Here is a 21,457-nt window from a genome sequence, read left to right on the forward strand (position 1 = left end):
GCTTATATACTCACTGTTTTTTGTCAGTACATAGGTATGCAGTTCGTAATTGGATTTTGCTAGAGTATACGTGTCACATGCTGGAACGAGGGAAATAGAGACTTTCTCAACGGAGAATACGCGTGGAACGAATTCTAACCGACACGCGCGCACACAACACAAAACTTGCGCCGCTAGCCGCTACCAGCCGCTACTGACTGACTAGATCTCACTTTTCCTCTGCTTGGCTCTTCGCACTTCGCGTTGTAACGCACCAAACCATCGCGTACATTATACCAATTCGTTCCTCCTTCGTTGGAGTCGGTGACATCAGCCATAGCCCAGAGCTCTCTTTTCACGCTTAGTCCCTCTTCGATCGTTACACTCTTCTACGTAGAATTAAGCTTGTTTAAATCAAAGAAATTTCATTCGATCCTTTAAGGAACAGATTCGTAGATTTCCCTTTATTGTGAGATAGATATCGGACGTGTATGGGTACCCGAGTTATCGGATTCGGTCAGGTTCGGAAAAAGTCGGGCGGTCTCGGTCGGGCGTCCGTAACGCACGCGAACACTCGGGTCTGATATTTCGACATGTTGGGTAGTCTGATACAATTGGAATTTTGGGCCCAAATCGGCACAGTATTATGCGCCGATGTAATGCATACTTTCAGGGTTTTAACAGTTTCGCTGCTCAGATCGCGCGTCCTATTCTAATCCGAATTTAATCTTACACAGATTCTACCAACAATTATATGTACTTTATAATAATACAATTTTTCACCGTTTTTTAAACGCCTTGTTTTATTATTAAAGGTAGATACAAATCCGAGAAGCTTAGAAAAACAGAATATGCTTTTGCTAGTTTTCTGAAAAAAAACGTGACATTCGCAAATTCTGTAAAATAATTGTATATAATTAATATGATATTTATAACTGTTGTTGGATACACTAACCGGTCTGCATGGTCTTGAAATATGTTAATAGTGGCAATTATTGCATAAGAACATTGACTAGTTATGATTTTAATAAGATGCTGGAAATGACAAAAAATGGAGAGAGCTTTGTTGCCTTGAAAATGTACAAGACTTATGTTTTGCCATGCCAATACATATTTCTAATCTAAAATAATTAATTAATTAATTAATAATATAATATAATATATATTAAATAATATATAATTATAATTAATTATATATAATTATATTAATTCATATTAATTAAAATAAATTAATAAACGATCTATATTTGCACTATTTAACCTGCATGTGCATTATTTATACAGCATGAGCGTAGCCGATCGCTCACCCTACTTCTTCCGATCTGAACCGAAGCATCAGATAGTTTGAAGGTGTCAAGCTGCCCGAATTTGTCGGTGTGTGCCCGAAATCCCAATTGTATCGGACTATCTGTGTGTTCATTTATTATAGACGCCCGATTTCGTCCGACTCGATTGGACCCGAACGCTCGGTCATCCGATACATAACATAGTCTGCACGCTCCTAAACATATACATGATGCGAATACCGTCTTCCCCTATTTTTACAACTTTGTTGTTAGGATAGAATAAAAAATGTAAACACTCACGGTGTGGTTCTGTGAAGTTCTAAAAAGTATTGAGAACGGATGGTACGCTATGTGTTCATTTTGTCTGGCTAAGTTTAAAAATCACGAAAGCTGTGAATGATGTAGAAAAATATTTTATCTTACAATGACCTCGGGCAGCCCCGAGAATGTCACAATTATATTTTACATAAACTGCCACTATATGATGCTTTTCTCATCATATAAGTTTCCAAATAATATGAACACGCTAGATATATATATATATATTACATTTTTTGAACAACTACAGAACGACATGTTACGTATGAAAACAGTTTACTTCTTCATCAAAACAGTATCATAGGCTAATTACAAAAATAATCCTATTATTACAATCGTTTCAATACATTAAATGTTTATGCAATATTCAAGTATAATACTAAAGGATGCTTATATGTATGTACATTTATTTGGATCCCTAATCATAATTTCCTAAATCAATTCTTTTAAAAGCATAAACCCCAGGTCTTCTTATAAATATCGTCTATTTCGAATTGTTTCTATCGTTCAGACCTTCAAAGTTTTTCAAACCTCCTGCAAGACTTAAAAATACTCTTAGTTTCAGAAGGTTCAAGTATTTCACGATTGACATATATTATACACATTAGCAGACCTCAAACTTTGGTCAAAGGAGACTATGAAGATACTTCTTCTTTTTACGGATGAAATTAATGAAGTTTAGGCCGCTTGTTCTATACTGGTATAAATAAAGAAATGTTTAAATTGCACTACTCCGTCAGAGCACAACGACACCATGAACTTTCACTCTTTTACAACTGAGTTCAAGGTACTTGTGTGGAGTAATGTGCGCATCATGAGTGAAGCACTTAGATTTAACGTCTGTTTATCCACAAAATTATGTCAAAGTCCGAGTCTACACAATAGATTACAACCACAATTTAATCGTCAGCTGTTCTAAAAATAAAAAAAAAAAACGAAACCATACAGGTTCTTCTTCTCTATTGCTCGTTAAAGAGCCTTCCTTTTTCATGTATTTCTTTATGCTAATTGCATGATTCGTTGATTTTTTGCTTTGTTGTTACAATAAAAATATCTAATAAAAACTTCTATAAGAATCTACAAAATAAAATAGAAATAAAATAATTACTTAAATGAATTCGTAAGTTGCCGTGTGTAGAGATATTATTTTTATTACAAAAAAAAGAAGAAAAAAAGATAGCTCAATACTTCTACGAGATACTGTGTCGATAGCGCTTATACTCAATCGATACTCAACAATAATTTTATCGAGTTTGAGGATTCGATATCATCAGTAGAAGTTTTTCGTGAGCGTATGACAAGTTCTTTGCCAAACCCACACAGCATCCATTCTCTTGTATCGTTTGGAATCTATACGTCCTGAAGTTCTTTTCTGTGTCTATGTAAGTCACTGCTGCCATTAGTGGACACATAATAATTTTCGAATGATCAAGGAAGTTTATCTATAAGGACAATAAAAATAAATTAATAATAAATAAAATAAAATAAATTAAATAATATGAAAAAATTGGATAGATAATTTTAAAATAAAAGGCAGCCAATTTTATAATGTTGATGGCAGAACTTCGGTTTCGCTTACTTGCACAGTTCCATTAGTAAGTTGCATAACTACAGCACTCTGTGTTCTAAACCATTGATGCATGTACGGTATCCTGGACATGGCATCACTTGGTTTCACGGCGACAGAACTTCCAGCTTTCATTAGATGTTCTTTCATGTACTTCAAAAAGAAGTTCATCAATTTCATCTTTTTCTCTAATTCCGGAGGGTATTCACGAACAGTGTAATACAGCTCTTTTCCTTCGCGATTTATGTAATGAATATTAAAACAGTTAGCCAGCATGATTAAGCGGGTACCGTCATTATACATAACACCAACGCCGTCATCGGAAAGTTGATAGCCGAAACCATACTTGTCCGAATAGTCAACCCATTTACTTATCCATATAACAGGCTGCGCAGCAGGATCAGTCATTTCATCTAAATAATTTCAATTAGGATTATCTTTAATGTAAACTTTGAAGATACTTATATAAACAAAAAAAATAAGAGGAACGCTTGTTCGTACACATTTCAGTAAATATTTCATGCGAGAATCAATATTGTAAAGTACCTTCTGATAACGTTGCCTCTCTACTTGGATTAGCTTTCAATACTGCAGCCAGCTGCTCCCTTAACGTCCGAAGCATGTTCTTATTGTCATGATTTAATTTTTGAACTTCGTTTACCGTTTCCGTCGGTTTTGTCTTATGTCCAGGGCTATTTGGAACTCTAAATACAAAGTCTTGTCCTTCGACTATATTAATGTTCATTTCAGATAATGGTTTGCGTTGATTGTGCATTTCTAACATATCTAAGCGGGGCGCCATCGTTAGACACGATAGCGGTAGGCTCATTGGCATGAAACCTGGAAAAAAAATGTTCAGACTATCAATACTGGATCCTTCTAGCGATAATATTTCAATGTCACGATAGAACCGCATATTTACCGCTAGTAAAGAATTGATCTTTCATTAGTTTGCCTATAGATGGACGTTTGGTTGGATTTCCTTGTAGCATATTCGTTATCATAACCATGGCAGTGGAATTGATATGTGAAGGAATTTTGTACTGAACTTGCTTAATTCTAGCATAAGTTTCTCTTAAACTGGATGTCTCGAATGGTGGTTTTCCTACAAGTAAAGTGTACATAATACATCCGATGCTCCATATATCAACTTCGTAGGAATGACCAGACTTAGTCAAAATTTCTGGTGCTATATAATTTGGAGTCCCACAAACTGTCCTGTAAAAGAGACAAAAAGTTATATTTACTTTTATTCGTCGATCGCACATACGATTGTGTGTAAGCATTACTTCTTTCGTTCTCCTTCATGCTCCAACCTAGTGGCCAATCCAAAATCACCAATTTTAACTTGCAGATCGTCACTCAAAAATAAATTACCTAACTTCAGATCTCTGTGAATTATTTTATTTTGGTGCAAATAATTAACACCATCTAAAATTTGTTTCATATAATATCGAGTCTCGCATTCTGTTAAGGCTTTCCTGCGTTTATGCAATTCCATCATTGACTGGAAATTAGAATGGTTACTTTAAGGATACAAGTACACACACAAACAACCTGCTAATTATAATATAAAAATAATTTACCCTTTTACGACATAGTTCTAAAATTATATATATATTATGGGCATCGTCAAAAAATCCATAAAAACCAACAACATTTTTATGGTTTAAAGTTTGATGAATCGAGATCTCTTGTGTCATTTTTTCCCTATGGTTACCCTTTGTGATTTGTGCCTTTGGGACAATTTTTCCAGCATACACACGGTGCGACTTTGTTTCCCTAATCTCGTAACATTTCGCAAAGCCACCCTAAAATATTATATAGGCTATAAGACGCACATCGGCAGGATTCAAATGTATGTTTATTTCACTAATGTACATTGAGGTTGAGTAACAAGAATGGCAATACAATTACGTTTTTTTTTCTGTGTCATGTTTTAGTACACTCTCTATGCAATTCATAATTACTACATCAACAAGGGCTAAGATTTCTAAGCACGATCAGATAGACAAGCTGTTTCGTCAGAATAGGTTGCAAATCAAATAGAGTGAAAAAAAGAGGGCAAGAAATGTACTCGCTTACCTTTCCGAAAAATCGACATTTGATATAACTTTTTCCCGAGTGTACGTCGTATATAACGTCCGGGATAACACATTCCTTCTCGTCTTTCGACATTTTGATGAAGATTGTTATTCGTCTCTATTATTTGGACAGCGTGCGAGCAGTCAAACTTAATGTTTCAGTCTCGGTTTCGGGACGGAACGTCCAGTAATTGTGTACCACACGAATTTCACCGTTGAATATCTTCCGAAATGCAAACTACAGTTTTTGTCTCGCGGAAGACAAGCAACGGATTTCAATATTTAAATCCCAACTTCGCAACCAATCGTGCAATTGCCCGCGTAAAGTTAGCCAACATGCGGACACACATTCCCTATGACATGTGAGTCCAATGTGTGGTCCAATGGGTTTCTAAAGTTTTGTAACTAGAATAAAATTCCTAGCGGTTTCGATCTATTGCATGTTGCGTGTCTGCCTTAAAGCTACGTTGTATAGGCGCCAATTTAAAATTATTAATACATAATTTTTAAATTCACTTTAAAAATAAATCTTAGTATACATAATATCAATACACAAAAAAAAACATAAAGAAATTTATTTCTATATTTGTAAACATATCACATGCCGTTCGTAAGCACATGCTTGTCTCATTTGCTAAATTATCTACCGTACGTACATATAATGGAAACACATACGTATTGCGACGTCTCGTGAAAATAGGCCTTAATGGAAGGATATCCGGCAATGTCGGTGTAGCATGTAATTCGAGTGGCAATGGTCGATGCTTCTTTTTCCGGGAACCGGCGTCCATTTTCCTTGTTGGCTTGTCTAAAGTTGGCGCGTTCCTCATTTATGAAAGGATTATTTGTTGTTCTGTGAACCGTAAGTACTCTTCGATTCAAGCAAATTGTATCCGATAAACGATATCTTTATGCATTGTGATTAAGGTTTTCGATTTATTACGAAAAATACGATGGAAAAAGGAAAAACACTTTCGGCTTGACGATGGTATCGGATGGCGTCTATAGAGTGATTTAGAAATTGGGCAAATTGTAACCTCGTCTAAAACTCGGACTACTCAGTCTTTCCTTCTTATAAAATATTGAATCTTGTCTCGTGCTGGAGTTTTCTTTCTGTTCGAAAGGTTAAAACACAAAATTGAATCGTCGATATCATCTTATAATTTACATTGTTTTAGTTGCAATTTGTTCGTTTTCAATTTTAGGCATATAAATAAATGGAGGGTGCTTCAGCTGGTAGAGGTGGCTTCCGTGGTCGTGGTGGCCCAGGAGGTCCCATGAGAGGACGCGGCGGTTTTGGAGATAGAGGAAGGTAAATTTTCAATAATAATTTTGATGATGATTTTTGCAAATATGGAATTTGTCCATTCAACAAATACGTTTCCTTTAAAAGAAAGTTAATAGGAAGAGAGATGTAAAGCGTTACTCACCATTTATGAATATTTAAGGGGTGGACCGCCAAGAGGTGGAGGTATGATGCGAGGCGGTCGTGGCAGTGGTCCTGGAGGTGGCATGAGAGGCGGACCGCTTGGAATGAGGGGCAGGGGAGGTCCTCCAGGAAGGGGTGGACACGGCGGACATTTTCCTCCTGGGTACAGTATACCCAGCAAATAGCACTGTTCGTTGCATATTTTTTTATTTCTATGTTTGACTTTGAATGTATAGAGGTCCCCCAGAACCAGGAATGTCTAGTGGACCCGGAGGCAGTGGACCACCAGGTCCACCAGGAATGGGAGGTCCCCCACGAGGTGGTAGCAGAGGTGGAGGAAGTACTGGCTTCCGTGGCAGAGGAAGAGGAGACTTCTCAAGAGGAGATAGCCGTAGAGGTAGTAGTAATTTCCGTGGTCGAGGAGGGATGGACAGAGGCAGTCGAGGAGGATCCAGGTATGATTGGTAACTACTTTTAAATTTTTTATTTGAATGCTCCCTGTTTAATTTATGTATTTGAGTGTCTCCTCCCCTATAGTTTCCCATTGCGTTTTCGATTTTCTCATTGTATTCTAAATTATAGGGGAGGATCTGGTAGGGGTGGACCAGGAGGTAGAGGAGGTTTTGGGGATCGTGGAAGCAGAGGCGGCAGTGGGCGTGGCGGTCCATCGAAACGCGGAGGAGGTCCACCAGGTTCCAGTGGACCATCCAAGAGACCAAGGTTCGATCAACCATCTTCTCAACCTGCAAATGGTTATGCGACTCAGCCACCTAGGTAACTATATTTCTTTCAACATGTATTCCGAAAACTTATTCGGAAATAAAATCGTATTCGTGAAAAGTGAAATAATTAAATTACAGTCAAGGTGGATACGGAGGAGGCACTAGTAATGCGTATGGCGGTGGTCAGCAACAGCCGCAACAGCAGCAAGCAGTAGGATACGGCGGAGGCTATGGATCACAAAACTATACTCAGTCTTCTTACCAAGGCTACGAAAGTTATCAGCAGCCTCCAGATTATGGCCAAACAGCAGTGAGTCATTTTAATCAATGTTCCACACGATTCGCGTTAGTTGTAATATCGATGTAACTTGAGATATTTCTGTCTGCGTCTATATAGGGCTATCCACCATCGACCGCAGCCGATAACAGGTATGGCGGAGCACCTACCGTTCCTGCAACAGGAGCTTTCAGTACTGGTGATCCCTACAGCTATGGCAAAGCACCACCATCAGGTTAGTACAGAGCAGTAATACTAGATGGTTTTTGCGGTACTTTGTCAATTCTTTAAATCAAATAGTAATAAATGATTTTTATTGAGTAAAATTTCAAAACGGTAAAATTAATAAATTGTAACTGTAATTGGATCTTTTGTTCGATCTACTAAGCTACTAATAGATCAATAATATTCTGTTCATCGTGTTTATAGATTACTCGAATCAGGATGGTGTATACGGCAAACAGGATTATGGTAAGTACAGCTCACATTCCAACAGACATTATTAAATTTTGAGAGGCAATTTTATATTACAAGTAAGAAGTTTAGGCTCGTCTATAAATAAGCCGTTAGGGAAAACAGTTCTTAGTATAACAAAACGAAAGTAAATGAAAAACTAAGAACTAAATTGAAATGAGAATTTTTCATTCTCGAAAGCAAAAGAAGCAAATATAAAAGACAGAAGTTTTAATATTGAATGCAAGAATTACAGTATTTTAGTACAGGTTTATTTTTAATATATTTTTCGATACTGCAAAAAAAAACATGTATGTAGAAACTATGTGTCCCTACGATCAAGGGCGCAAATATTCTATTTAAAAGCATATTCAATTAATTTGATGACGTACTAGTACCTATTCATCTAAAGAAATACAGAGTACACAGTATTTGAATTGCATGACGAATAATCATATTAATGAAAACAGAAATTCCGAAACAGAGGGAAAAACCATGTACGTGTAGTTGATCAATTTTTCTGTGACAATTAATGTGTGTATATAAGTATATAGAATTTAATACAGAATCAAATAACAAAGTTATGCTTACAAAATGATTGAACGGAGGAGCTCTATGGTTGTTCGCAGGTGGCAGTGCTGGTTACCAAAACGCCCAGTCTCAGCGACGTTATTAAATTACACATTCAACTATTTAATTTTATACGTTAGATATCCAGACTTTTTTCCAAATTTAACGAAAAGAAAAATATATATATAAATATATATAGATATCATTCCTGGCGCGTGAAAAGTTGGACAAATGTTATTTGTCGTGAAGTATGTGTACAAGTATTTTACATTTAAACAATTGAACATACAGTGGTTTTTACCATAATGGAGAACAGAAGGGAGCATGATCCGCAATGATCAGATATTTTATGTTTCCTATCTTTATCGCGCGCTCATGGAGAGAAAAATTAATTTAAATATTGCGCGTTAGAGCGTAAACGATCATTTATGATTATGATTAAAAGTATAAATGACAAGAGCGTTTTATACTTGACTAGCAACATAGCATCTACTTTGTCATGTTTGACTAAAATAACTTCGTTTAGGATTAAGTTTAGTTTGGTGTACAGTCGAGATAATCCACGATTGTAAAATATTTAATATTAAATCGAGTACATACATATATACGTATATATATATATATAAAAATACATATTAGTATAAATATATATATATATCTATGCATATATATACACACATACACTAATGCCCACACACTACGTACACATATAATTGTCTGCATTGTAACAGTAAGGTACAAAGATGTTTACACTATTTGTAAAGTCGTTAAACAGTTGATCATTGTGAACACAGCTCAATTACCGCTATGAATTCTAGGAATAGAGTAAAACGAATACTATCATATGTTCTGTATAAACAAAGAAAAAAAAATGAGAGAGAAAGTAATTGTATTTCGTGGTGTATTTCGTTTACATATTAACGTATGAATCAAGGAATTCTAACATGTATCGGGTCATAACACCGTTCATAACTTGTGCGTTTATTAGAGCGATTACCAATTTTTTGACATTTTCTGCAAATTAACAATATAACGATACAATAAATCAGTCTTATTGTTGCGATTGTTTTCATTTCGTGTCTTTTTTTTTATAATGGAGGAGCAATTTTGGTGTGAACTGAGCGTAATACTCTGCTTAGAAGTGACAAGACAAGTGGTAATATATGTTTGTCAGTATCATGAAAATCGAATTACATGTTTTAGGATGGTTCGAAGAGTATTTCAATATAGGGTGATATGTATTAGTAGAAATGTCACACTGGCAGAGACAATCATAAAATACTCTAGAAGCTGATCAGAGTAAATCATATGTATTAAATTGAAAAAGTATATGCAGAGTAATTGTCCAAAGACAGCATAATGTGCATGAATAGATCAAAGTAATTTGTCCCAGCCAATTGTGTACATTAAGGTACAGAACCATTTGCGTAGGGCAAGCAATGAAATCTATTTCCACTTATTATATCGATAACTATCAAATGAATCGAAGTGTACTGAAAGTCTCATTGTCGCATGATGTCATCAGCATAGTAATAGTAAATTGATTTAGTATTGTAAGTAAAATAGTCTAACGATTGAAATGAAAACAAACATTGAAACAAAGAACCATAAAGAAAAAAAAACAAAAAAAATTTCAATACTTTTTCATATTTCTTATTTCTCCTCACCTTCAACACGAAAGATCACAGACTTAATTGTTACTAGCAAATGAAATTGATCAAACCAGCAACTGCCATAAAGAACCCAGAATGATCTCAACTTGACAAGAGAACATAACATGCTTATATGAGCGAAATGTAGGTATGAGCCTCTTTATTAAGACCACGATCTTTCTCAGAATTAATCTTTTTTGTAACGTTTAAATGGAGACTAAAAAAAACATACGCAAAAACAAATAAAATTTTTGTTTGTTGTACGTATACAGCTTGTTTGAAAAATATTTTTTAGTCAGAGTGCGATGTTTGTCGATTTTAATCGTCTGTTGGTGAAAAATTCTAGGTGTATAAAAAAAATTTGACGAAAATTAAGTTTATTTCACAGGCGTAGCAACAACCTGAGATACGTAGGGAACACAAAGAAAGAAAGAGAGAGCATACCTTCCCTCCATTACCAGCAAGGAGATACCGAATCTGTTAATCATACAATAGAGTATACAAATAAATGACGACTGATATGATAAAGTTATTATTGACCAATGGCACAGGTACCGCACACATTTGAATGAAATCTAGAAAATGTTATTTCTTCTTTTAGACTATTATATATATAGTACTTTCATTAATTAGAAGTTATATCTTTATTTCATTTCCTAACAAGTTGATCGGTACTAAATAGTATTTGATCGTTTCTTATGATGCACCCAATTTTTTTATTGAAAGCATATTGTCACGATTCTTTTTCTATATAAATAATACTGATCAGTGAATCTCTATTCTCTTACAAGTTACCGTGTACAAAAATTCAGTAAAGTTTCTTGCGCATATGCATAGCTGTACGTATGCATACATACATATTATATGTACATATATGATATATATATGTATTGAACAGAAAGCACACATTTAAGACAGAAAAGCGAACAGTTTCTTAATAAACAAGGGAAAAGCACGCAAGAGAGCTATCAAACTAAATCTATGCTAACATGTATTATATTTATAATATATTAAACAAAACAAAAATATATATACAAATGCCCGAATAAACCTCAACTCAAGCTCAGGTGAGTAAATATAAATCTATCCGTTTCTTAATAAAACAAAGCTATCAACTTATTACAAAGAAAATGTTAGCAAAGATAAATGCTACATAAACCTGCATCTATCGAGTGTAAAGTGGAGTTATTTATATACGTAGACAGGGTCATACTGATATAACATTCAACAGGAATATGGATGATTGTGATTTTTTTACATTCGATGTACTTTGCAATAATTTATCGAGTATATACATAAGATGTAGGAAAACAGATTGTTTACTTTTAATCAAGTAATTCAAACTACGCCATTTCATTGGAACATCTGAACCGCTTTATACGTGCGATACCTGCAGTATTGTATACCGCAATAGTAACATGAGAGGCAACAAATTGCAAGAAATACTATTTGAAATTTTTTTCCGAAATAAACTGTTATTTTACGAAACCTGGATTTACTGCTAAAACAATAAGACAAGCAGGGAAGGAATATACTGAATATATATCAACGAAGAGAACTTTAAGAATAATAATAAGAATAACAAAAATAATAATAATAATGTGTGATTTAAGTATTATTGTTTGTAAGCGAATATTAGACAATAGGTATATCGAGTATCTATAAGTTTAAATTGCTTCTGTTATCTACTGTCTTCTTTCTAATTCCGTATTATTAATTTCTTTAGGTTGATAACATCTGTATTGTCGTACAACGGTGGCACTACCATTGTTTGAGCCGAGCAACATCTGCCACATGACTGGCACCTACTTTGTTTTTCAAGAGGATTCGAGTGCTCTTCACTCTCACAAGAAACGTATTACCAAAAGGTACCCAGATGTTGTACTTTGCATTTAAAAGAAAGTATTTTTGACGTGGACGCAAACTCGCTAGCAAACTGCGACCTATGATAAAAAAAAAAGAAAATAAACGCCGAATTTCTGCAAACTTGAACAGGTTTTGACGTAACTTTAAGCTCATAAAAAATTTCCTTTTATTCTTGTTAATTATATTTTACGATGACCTTAACAGTACACGCAAATGTTATAAACAATATGAAAATGTACAAAACTGAATAATATAAAAAACGCAATAACATGCATTAATCTTACTGACTCTTCTTAAAACTTAACATCACATCGGTAATCGATTTAGCTTAAGGCAAATCGGCAAATGTACAAAGATATAATGTCATTGCAAATTTCATCCGCCTAGATTACACTTACAACTCAACATTATTCCTTTGTATATATACTCCGTGTTCTCGTCTATTATGCACCTTCAACTTCATTATATAATTTATATTCAATCGTCGAATATGTAATAAAAGGAAGAAAATAAATGGAAAATAATGGTCGACACCATGTACGCATATCGAAATTCTATGAATCAGATTATCACTCGTGAAACGTGTGTGTATGGGTACAATTATAATTATTATAAAATTAATAATTATAATTAGATTAAAATTAAGCTTACGATTAAAACAAATGCAACGTTGCATCGCATTTCGCAAAATGGCGCAAAACGAATGTGATATTATCACATTCAAGAATCATCTCCTTGCAGTCACTCCATGGCACAATGTAGTTCAAAAATTTGTACTGTGCGTGATTCTATCACTGACGATTTCTGTGGGCGTTATTGGACAACAGTACGAGTTGTATGTAACTGTGCCCTTCTCGCATATTTATTAATCTAAAAATTATAATTCCATAGCAGATGTGTGAATAATAAGCTTAAAAAGAACATGAACTAATTTCATTCTTACCGATTTTTCTCTTGTTGTTGTATGTGAACTCTGTCACCTCTCTGTAATAATGTAATCACACTGGTGTAACATGACACTTCTGTAGCTGATGCGGAAGACGCTGTAGAACACTTCACTAGTTTCTGAGTCTTGGATTCACCTTCCGAACTCAGAAGTATCCAATATGAGTAATTAGTTGGTTCGCCGAAATAAAATATCTGTAAATATCCGGAGGTTCGATTGATCATTCAATTTTCAAGTGGCACTACATATGATAATCCTGAAATATACATAATATACATACCTGAGCAGAGATCATGTACAGACCAGTCGCGGTAACTTCTATAGACTTCTTGTCCTCGACTAAGTGGAATTTATTTAAACTATATTGAGTATTGTTTTTGGTGCTCTTTACCCACGGTCCGATATAAACTAAAAGAAGCAGTTCGATTAATAGGTCATTTTATTAATCGGAAAACATCGCATGTTATAAATACACACCTGTATCTGTAACATGTTGCTCAGGAATTGCACCAACAAATGTTGCCACTAGAGGACCTGAATAACAAAAAAAGAGAAACAGCATTTGAAACATGTCAATTTTACTTTCTATAACAGTAAGAACAATATCTACTTGGATGGTCTACAAATAATTGTTATAAAGGGTTTAGTTGCTAGGAATGGAGGACATATGATAGAAAATACATGCTAACTAAATAATACTAGATACCCAATCGCCTGCGACTGCGTTTGGGCCGCCTTTTGTTCTTTCCCCGTTTTTTACCTCTTCCCTCGTCTCTTCGAGACCTTCCGGCTCGAGGTTCTCTCCTTAATACTAAATCGTCATTGACGTAGTCATTGTCGGTATCGTTATCGCAAACAACAGTCTCGCCGGAGTTCGAATCTGTTCGTTCTTTCGACGAATTTCCCTTGTCCATCGTTAATATCGCCCTTTCAATACGTAAATTAGACACGTCATTGTTCTCCAGTTTCTTGCCGTGTTCCGGCGTTGCTAACGAGTTCGAGCTCGTTTCTTCGTTCTGATAATCGTTCGTGCTACGAACATCGGCGTGCGACGGCTGTTCGTTCTCCGAAGGTCTGACGGGATTTAAATATTTACTATGCACATTATAAGCGTACGAGGTTTCCTTTGTTTCGTTACGAATACCGTCAAATATCTCGATGGCTTCGGTGATCGACGAAGCGCCCTCGAGGAGCTGTTTGATCTCGTGCATGCTCCTACGATCGTGAGATCTGTCCAACCGATGAAACCACGCTCGGTTCAAACTTCTGTTCAGTCGGTCGTATTTGGACATCAATACGAGCAAGTTCACGTTCACCGATTGCATCTAAAAATATAAGTTTCTAGTCAGCGTTAATCCTCTCTTTAAGGCTTGCGATTTCCTTTAACGTTTGCAATGGAATGTCTTTGTATCGAATATTCCGCAAAGTATATATAGTCATCGGAATTGCCGTTTAAGTTTCACGAATAGATTCTTTTTTTGATTTGTCATAATTAGTCTCGACCTGGCGCACGCAAACATTAAAATTAACATTTTATTTTTCACATTTATGATATATATATATAATATTATCTATATAATATAATATAATATATAGGAGGTGCGATTATAAATAATAATAATAATTATTATATATATTATATGAGTATAATTATATAATTATATATATTAATATTATTTATATTATATATATATATTATATGATATTTATGATAATATTCACATTTATGAATATTACATCCTGTTTGCCGCAGACATTTGGAAAGTTAACTTTCGAAGCGATCGGATAAATACAAAATTTATACGAAACATAAATTAGCGAATTTAATAATCGATCTGTATATTTTGAATTTCATTACCTGTATCTGCAAGGCGCGAACTTCCTTCCTCAGGTGAGATAGTATAACAGCGAACACGATCGCCAATAGGAAGAGAATAATTCCGCGCGATCTTTGGAACATTTTTGATTTCTTCACGTTCGACACGGTCACGTTCATGTCGACGTTCAATTCGATAAAATTCGTTGAATCTTTCGCGGGACCAACACCTGGCTGCTGGTCAATATCACCCCGGACTCGTTCCATTTTAATTCTCGTGACCATCCGGACGTGTACCGACCATACGTGCCGGTCAATCACACGGACTAGTTTCTACAATAATCACACAAATGCCCTGAAACACATTCTGTATTCGCCACAATATCTTTCACGAATATTTCGTTGTCGTTCTCATCGTTATCCTCCCACGTTCTCGAAGCCACGTTTCGCACGGTAAGTCAACGACGATGTTTCAACGGAAGCATTTTATCGATGGTTGTTAAAACAGTCGATCGATTATTTTTCGAACGGTTCGGATCCACGTGCACGAACGGTTTAGAACGAAACGAAGAGATAACGGAACAGGATACGTTCTCCGTGCACTTGACCAGAGACTGAGAGATCTACTGCATGCAATTGTTAACAAGAATGTGCATATAAAGACTTTATTCGTCATACTTTGCAAGTTTGCTGACTGGTGCACGTACAAATGTGTCATAGCGATAACCGAGAAAGTATAACGCTATATCGCGCGTTTGTAATCTCATTTGTAAACCAATCTTGACAATTTCTAATCTTACTCGACTTTCATTTACCATTATCACTTTTCATTATTGTTGGAAATGTCGATAAAATCAAGCTCAATCATCGAAGCAGTCGATCAATCGTTTAATCTTAAATCAGAGATTTGTGTACGTTTATGAATGAAAGTGCAAACTTCCCTGCACAATAGTGTTCTGATTGAAAAAATTCAAGTTATCTCACACTGAATTCCATTATTTCAGATTAGAAGTTTTTCTAATCATCTCTTTTCGCGACAAAAATGCAAAATTTGATATTTTTCATAGAGCGAGAGAAAAAGTAGGCGTGCATAGATACACATAAAATTGTTAATTTTGCAATTATGAGATAGAAAAATGAGAAGCGTTTAACCTGTTTATCCGAAGATTTATTTACCGACATTTCCTTCTCCGTGGAAAATTGCTTGCAATATCCACAAGACTCCGGTCACTGAGCGGTCGTTAGTTTTAGTAAGGGATCTCGCTTACCTAAGTAACATGTTCTCGGTTCTCCATAGGAAGCACCTTCGACGGAGCAACAGGTGAGGATAATCGATCTACGAGATGCTACCTCGTCTTCCTGGCTGTTGGCAGCGTGGCCACCGAGACCGAGACTCACATTCTACAGGTCCGAATGTAACCGTTCCTGACCATCTTTTGTTTACTCAGCCAGTATGCAACCAAGCGTCGTCTCCAAGCCTTGCGACGAGTCCGTCCACTTGACCGGTTTGGCTGGGTTTGGCGGCTCCTCGGTACGAGCGCTGCCAACATACGGTTGGCAAGAAACTATGTTAACTGCCTTTCACTCGGAAGACAACGAGAACAATGGTTGATAGTAAATTCGTACGCCCCCTTCGTTTATTGTATCCTATTTTATTACAAATTTTCTAACACCATAAATTATATTATTCCGATCAGGACTGGTCGCATAATCGTAAAAACTCCACGACACAACGATTCGTGCAACGTGCGGAAAGAGTCGCAAATTCTACTGAGATATCTGCTCGCGTCTAAGCGAAATATTTGATTCGAAAGGGTGGATGCGAAGGACTACTAAAACGATAAGATAAGGCACCTAGTCGCAAGTGTACACAAACGAAGAATTCAAGAGATTCGCAGGGGAACGATAGTGAAATCTAATATTCTGAAAGAACGGGAATCTCTTCGGATTCCCACCTCTATAAGAAACTCGTTTTCAAGGACGACGGATCCTTGCGTTGCGTAAAATTGACCTGGATCCATTCGGTCGCTCGTTTCGATGATTTTACCCTTTTAAAGCGACTCTATAGGTCCACTCTATTTGAAATATTTATTTATATTTGCATCAGCGATTTTAGATTCATAAGCAGGCTTTACTTATAATTTTAACCCTCGTAACGGGATCTCTAGAGACCTTCCTATTTTATCAACAGTGACGAGGCTGCGTGTGTATTAGTGAAATATCGATGTGAGTCGTGAAAGACCCCATTACCGTAGAGCGAGTGACCATACTCTGAGGGTTAAATAGTTGTTACGATGGAGGCCCACCAGAATGCAAATCCCGCTTAGTCTATCTATCTTGTGGCTCTAGATAAGGGGTTGATAAATTATGATAGTGCAAGTTCGAAGAATCAATATCTAAACGCATTGATTCCCTTACCTTTGCAATACTGCTTCACCGAATATTTATGAAAACAAATAAACATTGTTCAAAAACTGAGCCTCCCCTTTGTTACTATTACAAATTTTTACATGCCTTGCGATTTTTGCTGCTATCTTACCTTCCATGTCATAAGGCACTATATATTTTACGGCAACAATAATTTTTTTAAATAAAAATAGCATCTCCGCATCTCCGTGGTAAAATATTCAAAGTGTAAAATTTCCGTGAATTCGCATCTAAACAGAATAAAATTGTAAGTTGTTTGAAAATAGAACTTTCCGTATTTCCAGAAAAATTCTTCGAAATCAAAAGCATTGAAATATGTATTTACGTATGTATATTGTGTATTTTTTTATTGAGAGATTGTGGCGCCTCTGGTGGCGAAATCAAGAAGACCGTACAGCGACAATTAGTAGGCGACGAAACGCCCAAACTGCTAGCGAAATCCAATCGTCGCTAATTTTGTCTATCAGCTTCATTGTTTCGCCGCTAGGCTAATTGGCGCTGTACGGACCGTGAACGGAGCTTCGAGATACTGCCACAGTATAGACGCTTTTTTTCATGGGGTGAACAATGCTGTGAACGATTCAATGTTGATTCGTTGAAATGCTTTTGTTTTGTAAGGCTCATGTTATTTATATGTAAATATCAGGATATGAATTTTAAGAAGGGGCATTTGTATTTTTGCGTGGGTTTAATATGGTCGCCCAATTTATCTGTACATATGTATACTCTTGATTAGATATTTCAATGAGAGTTTCATATCTGATATAGCATTCTGTGCTAACAAACTGTGATAATAAACTGTGTTTGTACATATACATGCATGCTATGCATACTATTGCATACACGCATTTGGCGGAATTGGTGTGTAGCGAGTTAGGTCCTTGAATGGTTTGTCAACAAATATTTCGATTTTGTAACAGAAATATTTACGAAAAAATGGACAACGATAAAAGTACTATGCTGGCGGTTCTTCAACTGCTCAGAAAATATAATCTGAAGGTATGACAATGATAATTTGGCTATCGAATGCTGTTTAACCTCAACAACCGTATTATAAACATTGAGCGTTATCGCGGACGCACAGCAATTATTATTAAATAATTTAAAATTGCAATGTGACACACAGACACGATTAATTTTTTCACAGGGAACAGAAGAGTTATTTAAAAAAGAGGCGAATTTGACTGACATTTCTGCGGATGAAGCTCAACAGACAGACTCCGAAGTTAATAGTGTTCTCTCTGCGTACAAGAGCGAAGGAGATCCTGCACTCTATGAGAAAGCGTATAGTGAGCTAAAAAAATTTGTAGAAGGTTCATTAGATATATACAAGGTAAATTATTGCATACGCGTTAACTGTATTTAACGAAGCCTATGAAGGATCTGAAATGTATTTGTTATTGAAAACAGCATGAATTGGGTACTATATTATACCCAGTTTTGGTACATATGTACCTCGAATTGGTATATAATAATCACTCGGAAGAAGCGAAGCAGCTCTTGGAAAGATTTGGAGGAAATTTGGAGGAATATTATCAAAATGACTTGAAAAGACTGTCTAATGTTACCAGACGCGAGCAGATGGCGGGAAACGAATTAACCGATACTTTCAAGTATGTGCTTTCTAGCTATACATAAGCGAAATACAATTGCAAATAGATATTTCGTTGTACAAATTCTATAAAATGGTCCACAGATCAAATCAGTTCATAATTAGGATGTCAAGAGACACGCTTTCGATAATAAAAAGGCATCTACAAGAAAAAAAACACAGCGTGCTGTTGAACATTATACAAGAACATTTGTATTTTGATATGTACGAAGGAGTAGCAAGAAATAAACAGCAAATCGATGCCACTTCGGGTGCTGTAGTAGGAGAAGCAACGAGACAAGGTATTGGATTTTAAAAAGATCCCAGCAATTCAAAGAAATTAAAACGACTTTTATCGCAGACAATAAGGCCAAGGTGTATTACGGACTTCTAAAGGAGCCGGACATCCAATCTTTGCCGCCAACAGAAGAAGAAGAGGACGATACAGGTGGCGCAGACGGTGATAAACCAAAAAAGAAGAAAGCAAAGAAGGATCCTCTATTTTCTAAGAAAACCAAATCAGACCCGAATGCGCCGCCTGTAGGTAGAATGCCCTTGCCGAATTTGTAAGGAAGTCTTTCGTCGAGAAATATGTTCGTGCCTTTCGAAATTAAACTAATCTAATTGTTTCGGATACAGAAAAGATGCGGACAAATTGGAGAAAGTAAAGGCGCTTAGGGAAGCATCGAAACGGGTTGTATTGGGTCCGGACATGTTGCCGTCTATATGTTTTTATACGATTCTGAATGCAGTTCACGCGTAAGTTCCTCTAACGAATGAAATTCTGTTTAATCGATCTGAATATTTATATAATATTAGATATAGTGTGACAGCGGCAGAAGTAGCCGAGGACTCGAGTCTATTAGCCATCGGGTTCAGTGACTCTAGTATCAAAGTATGGAGCCTAGTCCCACAGAAATTAAGACTGATGAAGACCGGAGAACAACTGCAGGACATCGATAGAGAAGCAGGTATTGTTGAAAGAACAGAATATTCAAACGTTCGCAAATACAGAGTAAACATGTGTTTTGCATAATAACAGATGATGTATTGGTGAGGATGATGGACGACCGTACAGCGGAAACAGCGAGGTCTTTATTCGGGCATAATGGTCCCGTATATAGTTTATCGTTTAGTCCGGATAGGAATCTTCTTCTTTCATCCTCGGAAGATAGCACAGGTACATCGTGTTTCATACGTCTGTAATTGCTCGACAAAATGTTACATTACATTATATTACAGTTAGACTGTGGTCCTTGCATACGTGGACATGCGTCGTTTGCTACAAGGGACACTTGTTCCCAGTATGGTGCGTGAGATTCTCGTCTCATGGTTATTACTTCGCGACATCCTCACACGACAAAACTGCCAGACTCTGGGCGACCGATTCGCATCAACCTCTACGAATATTTGCTGGTCATTACTCGGATGTAGACGTGCGTTGATTGTTGACGCTAATTTCTGTTAGACTGAACGTTTTCTGAAATTCGGAATTTTTTCCAGGTGGTACAATTTCATCCAAATTCGAACTACGTAGCGACAGGCTCCAGCGATATGACAGTAAGATTATGGGACTGCGTCACCGGTAGCCAAGTGAGATTAATGACCGGGCACAAAGCTCCGATTTACTCCCTTGCTTTTTCCGCAGAAGGTCGATTTCTAGCGTCAGCTGGGGCAGACCATCGGGTTTTAGTTTGGGACTTGGCGCACGGTCATCTCGTCGCTGCCCTGTCGAACCATACCGGTACCGTTCACTGTTTGTCGTTCAGCAGGGACGGTAATATACTGGTCTCGGGTTGGTATCGACGATTGCTAAATTCCAATCTATCGCAGAGCAGAAACGTATGTAACTTCGATCATCCACAGGGTCGTTGGACAGTACGATTAAATTGTGGGACTTCACCAAGCTTGCGGAGGAGATGAGTTTAGAGGACGTGAACGTGTCACACAACCCGGACGTGAAAACGAACGCGGAAACCTACCTTCTCAGGACTTTTGCGACCAAAAACACGCCCGTTTTGACGTTGCATTTTTCCCGAAGAAATTTACTCCTGGGGGTTGGAATGTTCGAGTCAACATAGCGAATGTACACACATCCTGTCGTCGAGTTTCAATTCTATTTACAGAACACTGTCTGGCATTGACTTGCTGTTGTTATAATATAAAAGCTTTTGTTAATAAACTTTTTCACATTGATTACGGGTCGCAGATATTGTTACTTATTTAGAAATTATTCAAATCCCTAATTCGAGTCTGCGATTAGAAATTGTGGTATATTACCCAAATAATAGAAAGAAGGTATCGAACGGCGAGCAGCTTGAACATTCTTCCGTAGATGGCGCAACTAAATTAACAATTAGCTAAAATGTTAATTATATATAAACGCTGATATCGAACGTAATAACCATTTGATCGAGGAAGTACCACACAGACGACGGGGGAAAAAATAGTGAAATACAGAATTGTCGGTTATC

At 36.5% G+C, this 21,457-nt stretch overlaps 5 protein-coding genes across 16 annotated transcripts in view; 2 read left to right on the top strand and 3 right to left on the bottom strand.

Moving 5' to 3' along the window:
- Positions 1-1,690, bottom strand: part of LOC117229695 (putative multidrug resistance-associated protein lethal(2)03659) — a 14,048-nt gene extending 12,358 nt beyond the window's left edge. For all 3 annotated transcript variants that reach the window (XM_076519058.1, XM_076519055.1, XM_076519056.1), the window contains exon 1: positions 15-1,690. The gene's annotated coding sequence lies outside the window, so the exon portion shown is untranslated. The remainder of the gene's footprint in view (positions 1-14) is intronic.
- Positions 1-12,481, top strand: part of LOC117229708 (uncharacterized) — a 25,155-nt gene extending 12,674 nt beyond the window's left edge. Inside the window, exons 1-10 of one of the 7 annotated variants that reach the window (XM_076519072.1) lie at positions 5,539-6,096; positions 6,162-6,358; positions 6,440-6,546; positions 6,683-6,826; positions 6,900-7,127; positions 7,246-7,437; positions 7,524-7,695; positions 7,783-7,897; positions 8,092-8,133; positions 12,064-12,481. In XM_076519072.1, the coding sequence (XP_076375187.1) occupies positions 6,452-6,546; positions 6,683-6,826; positions 6,900-7,127; positions 7,246-7,437; positions 7,524-7,695; positions 7,783-7,897; positions 8,092-8,133; positions 12,064-12,068 (993 nt within the window). In that variant the 5' untranslated portion in view covers positions 5,539-6,096; positions 6,162-6,358; positions 6,440-6,451 and the 3' untranslated portion in view covers positions 12,069-12,481. Of the gene's footprint in view, positions 1-5,538; positions 6,097-6,161; positions 6,359-6,439; positions 6,547-6,682; positions 6,827-6,899; positions 7,128-7,245; positions 7,438-7,523; positions 7,696-7,782; positions 7,898-8,091; positions 8,134-8,744; positions 10,323-10,725; positions 10,967-12,063 lie in introns of those variants that run through there. The other 6 variants (XM_076519071.1, XM_033486385.2, XM_076519070.1 and 3 more) reach the window with 6 other exon arrangements.
- On the bottom strand, positions 1,843-5,476 carry polo (Serine/threonine-protein kinase polo). Of its 2 annotated transcripts, XR_013032741.1 has the most exons (8): positions 5,236-5,476; positions 4,737-4,961; positions 4,440-4,657; positions 4,073-4,368; positions 3,697-3,990; positions 3,163-3,563; positions 2,772-3,025; positions 1,843-2,660 (listed from the first exon to the last, which is right to left on the bottom strand). XR_013032741.1 is itself a non-coding variant. In XM_033486377.2 (7 exons), the coding sequence occupies exons 1-7, from the start codon at positions 5,326-5,328 to the stop codon at positions 2,828-2,830; spliced, it is 1,725 nt and encodes a 574-aa protein (XP_033342268.1). In that variant the 5' UTR covers positions 5,329-5,475; the 3' UTR covers positions 1,843-2,827. The 2 variants fall into 2 exon arrangements, 1 of the variants encoding a protein (XP_033342268.1); XM_033486377.2 differs by having other exon boundaries at positions 1,843-3,025; positions 5,236-5,475.
- Positions 12,352-17,663, bottom strand: LOC117229706 (uncharacterized). 2 transcript variants are annotated; one of them, XM_076519067.1, is made up of 6 exons: positions 15,008-17,663; positions 13,910-14,474; positions 13,627-13,683; positions 13,430-13,557; positions 13,147-13,343; positions 12,352-13,073 (listed from the first exon to the last, which is right to left on the bottom strand). In XM_076519067.1, the coding sequence occupies exons 1-6, from the start codon at positions 15,248-15,250 to the stop codon at positions 12,995-12,997; spliced, it is 1,269 nt and encodes a 422-aa protein (XP_076375182.1). In that variant the 5' UTR covers positions 15,251-17,663; the 3' UTR covers positions 12,352-12,994. The 2 variants fall into 2 exon arrangements, with proteins under 2 accessions (XP_076375182.1, XP_076375181.1); XM_076519066.1 differs by having other exon boundaries at positions 13,856-14,474; positions 15,008-17,662.
- Positions 17,664-17,921: 258 nt separating this feature from the next.
- On the top strand, positions 17,922-21,179 carry Taf5 (TATA-box binding protein associated factor 5). 2 transcript variants are annotated; one of them, XM_033486369.2, is made up of 11 exons: positions 17,922-18,391; positions 18,540-18,725; positions 18,803-19,005; positions 19,089-19,285; positions 19,345-19,549; positions 19,623-19,742; positions 19,803-19,954; positions 20,026-20,163; positions 20,226-20,419; positions 20,487-20,778; positions 20,850-21,179. In XM_033486369.2, exons 1-11 carry the CDS (start codon positions 18,278-18,280, stop codon positions 21,062-21,064), a joined length of 2,016 nt encoding a protein of 671 aa, XP_033342260.1. In that variant the 5' UTR covers positions 17,922-18,277; the 3' UTR covers positions 21,065-21,179. The 2 variants fall into 2 exon arrangements, with proteins under 2 accessions (XP_033342260.1, XP_033342261.1); XM_033486370.2 differs by having other exon boundaries at positions 19,809-19,954.
- Positions 21,180-21,457: the final 278 nt, after the last annotated feature.

This window comes from Megalopta genalis, chromosome 2, assembly GCF_051020955.1.
Source record: "Megalopta genalis isolate 19385.01 chromosome 2, iyMegGena1_principal, whole genome shotgun sequence".
NCBI classification, from domain to species: Eukaryota; Metazoa; Arthropoda; class Insecta; order Hymenoptera; family Halictidae; genus Megalopta; species Megalopta genalis.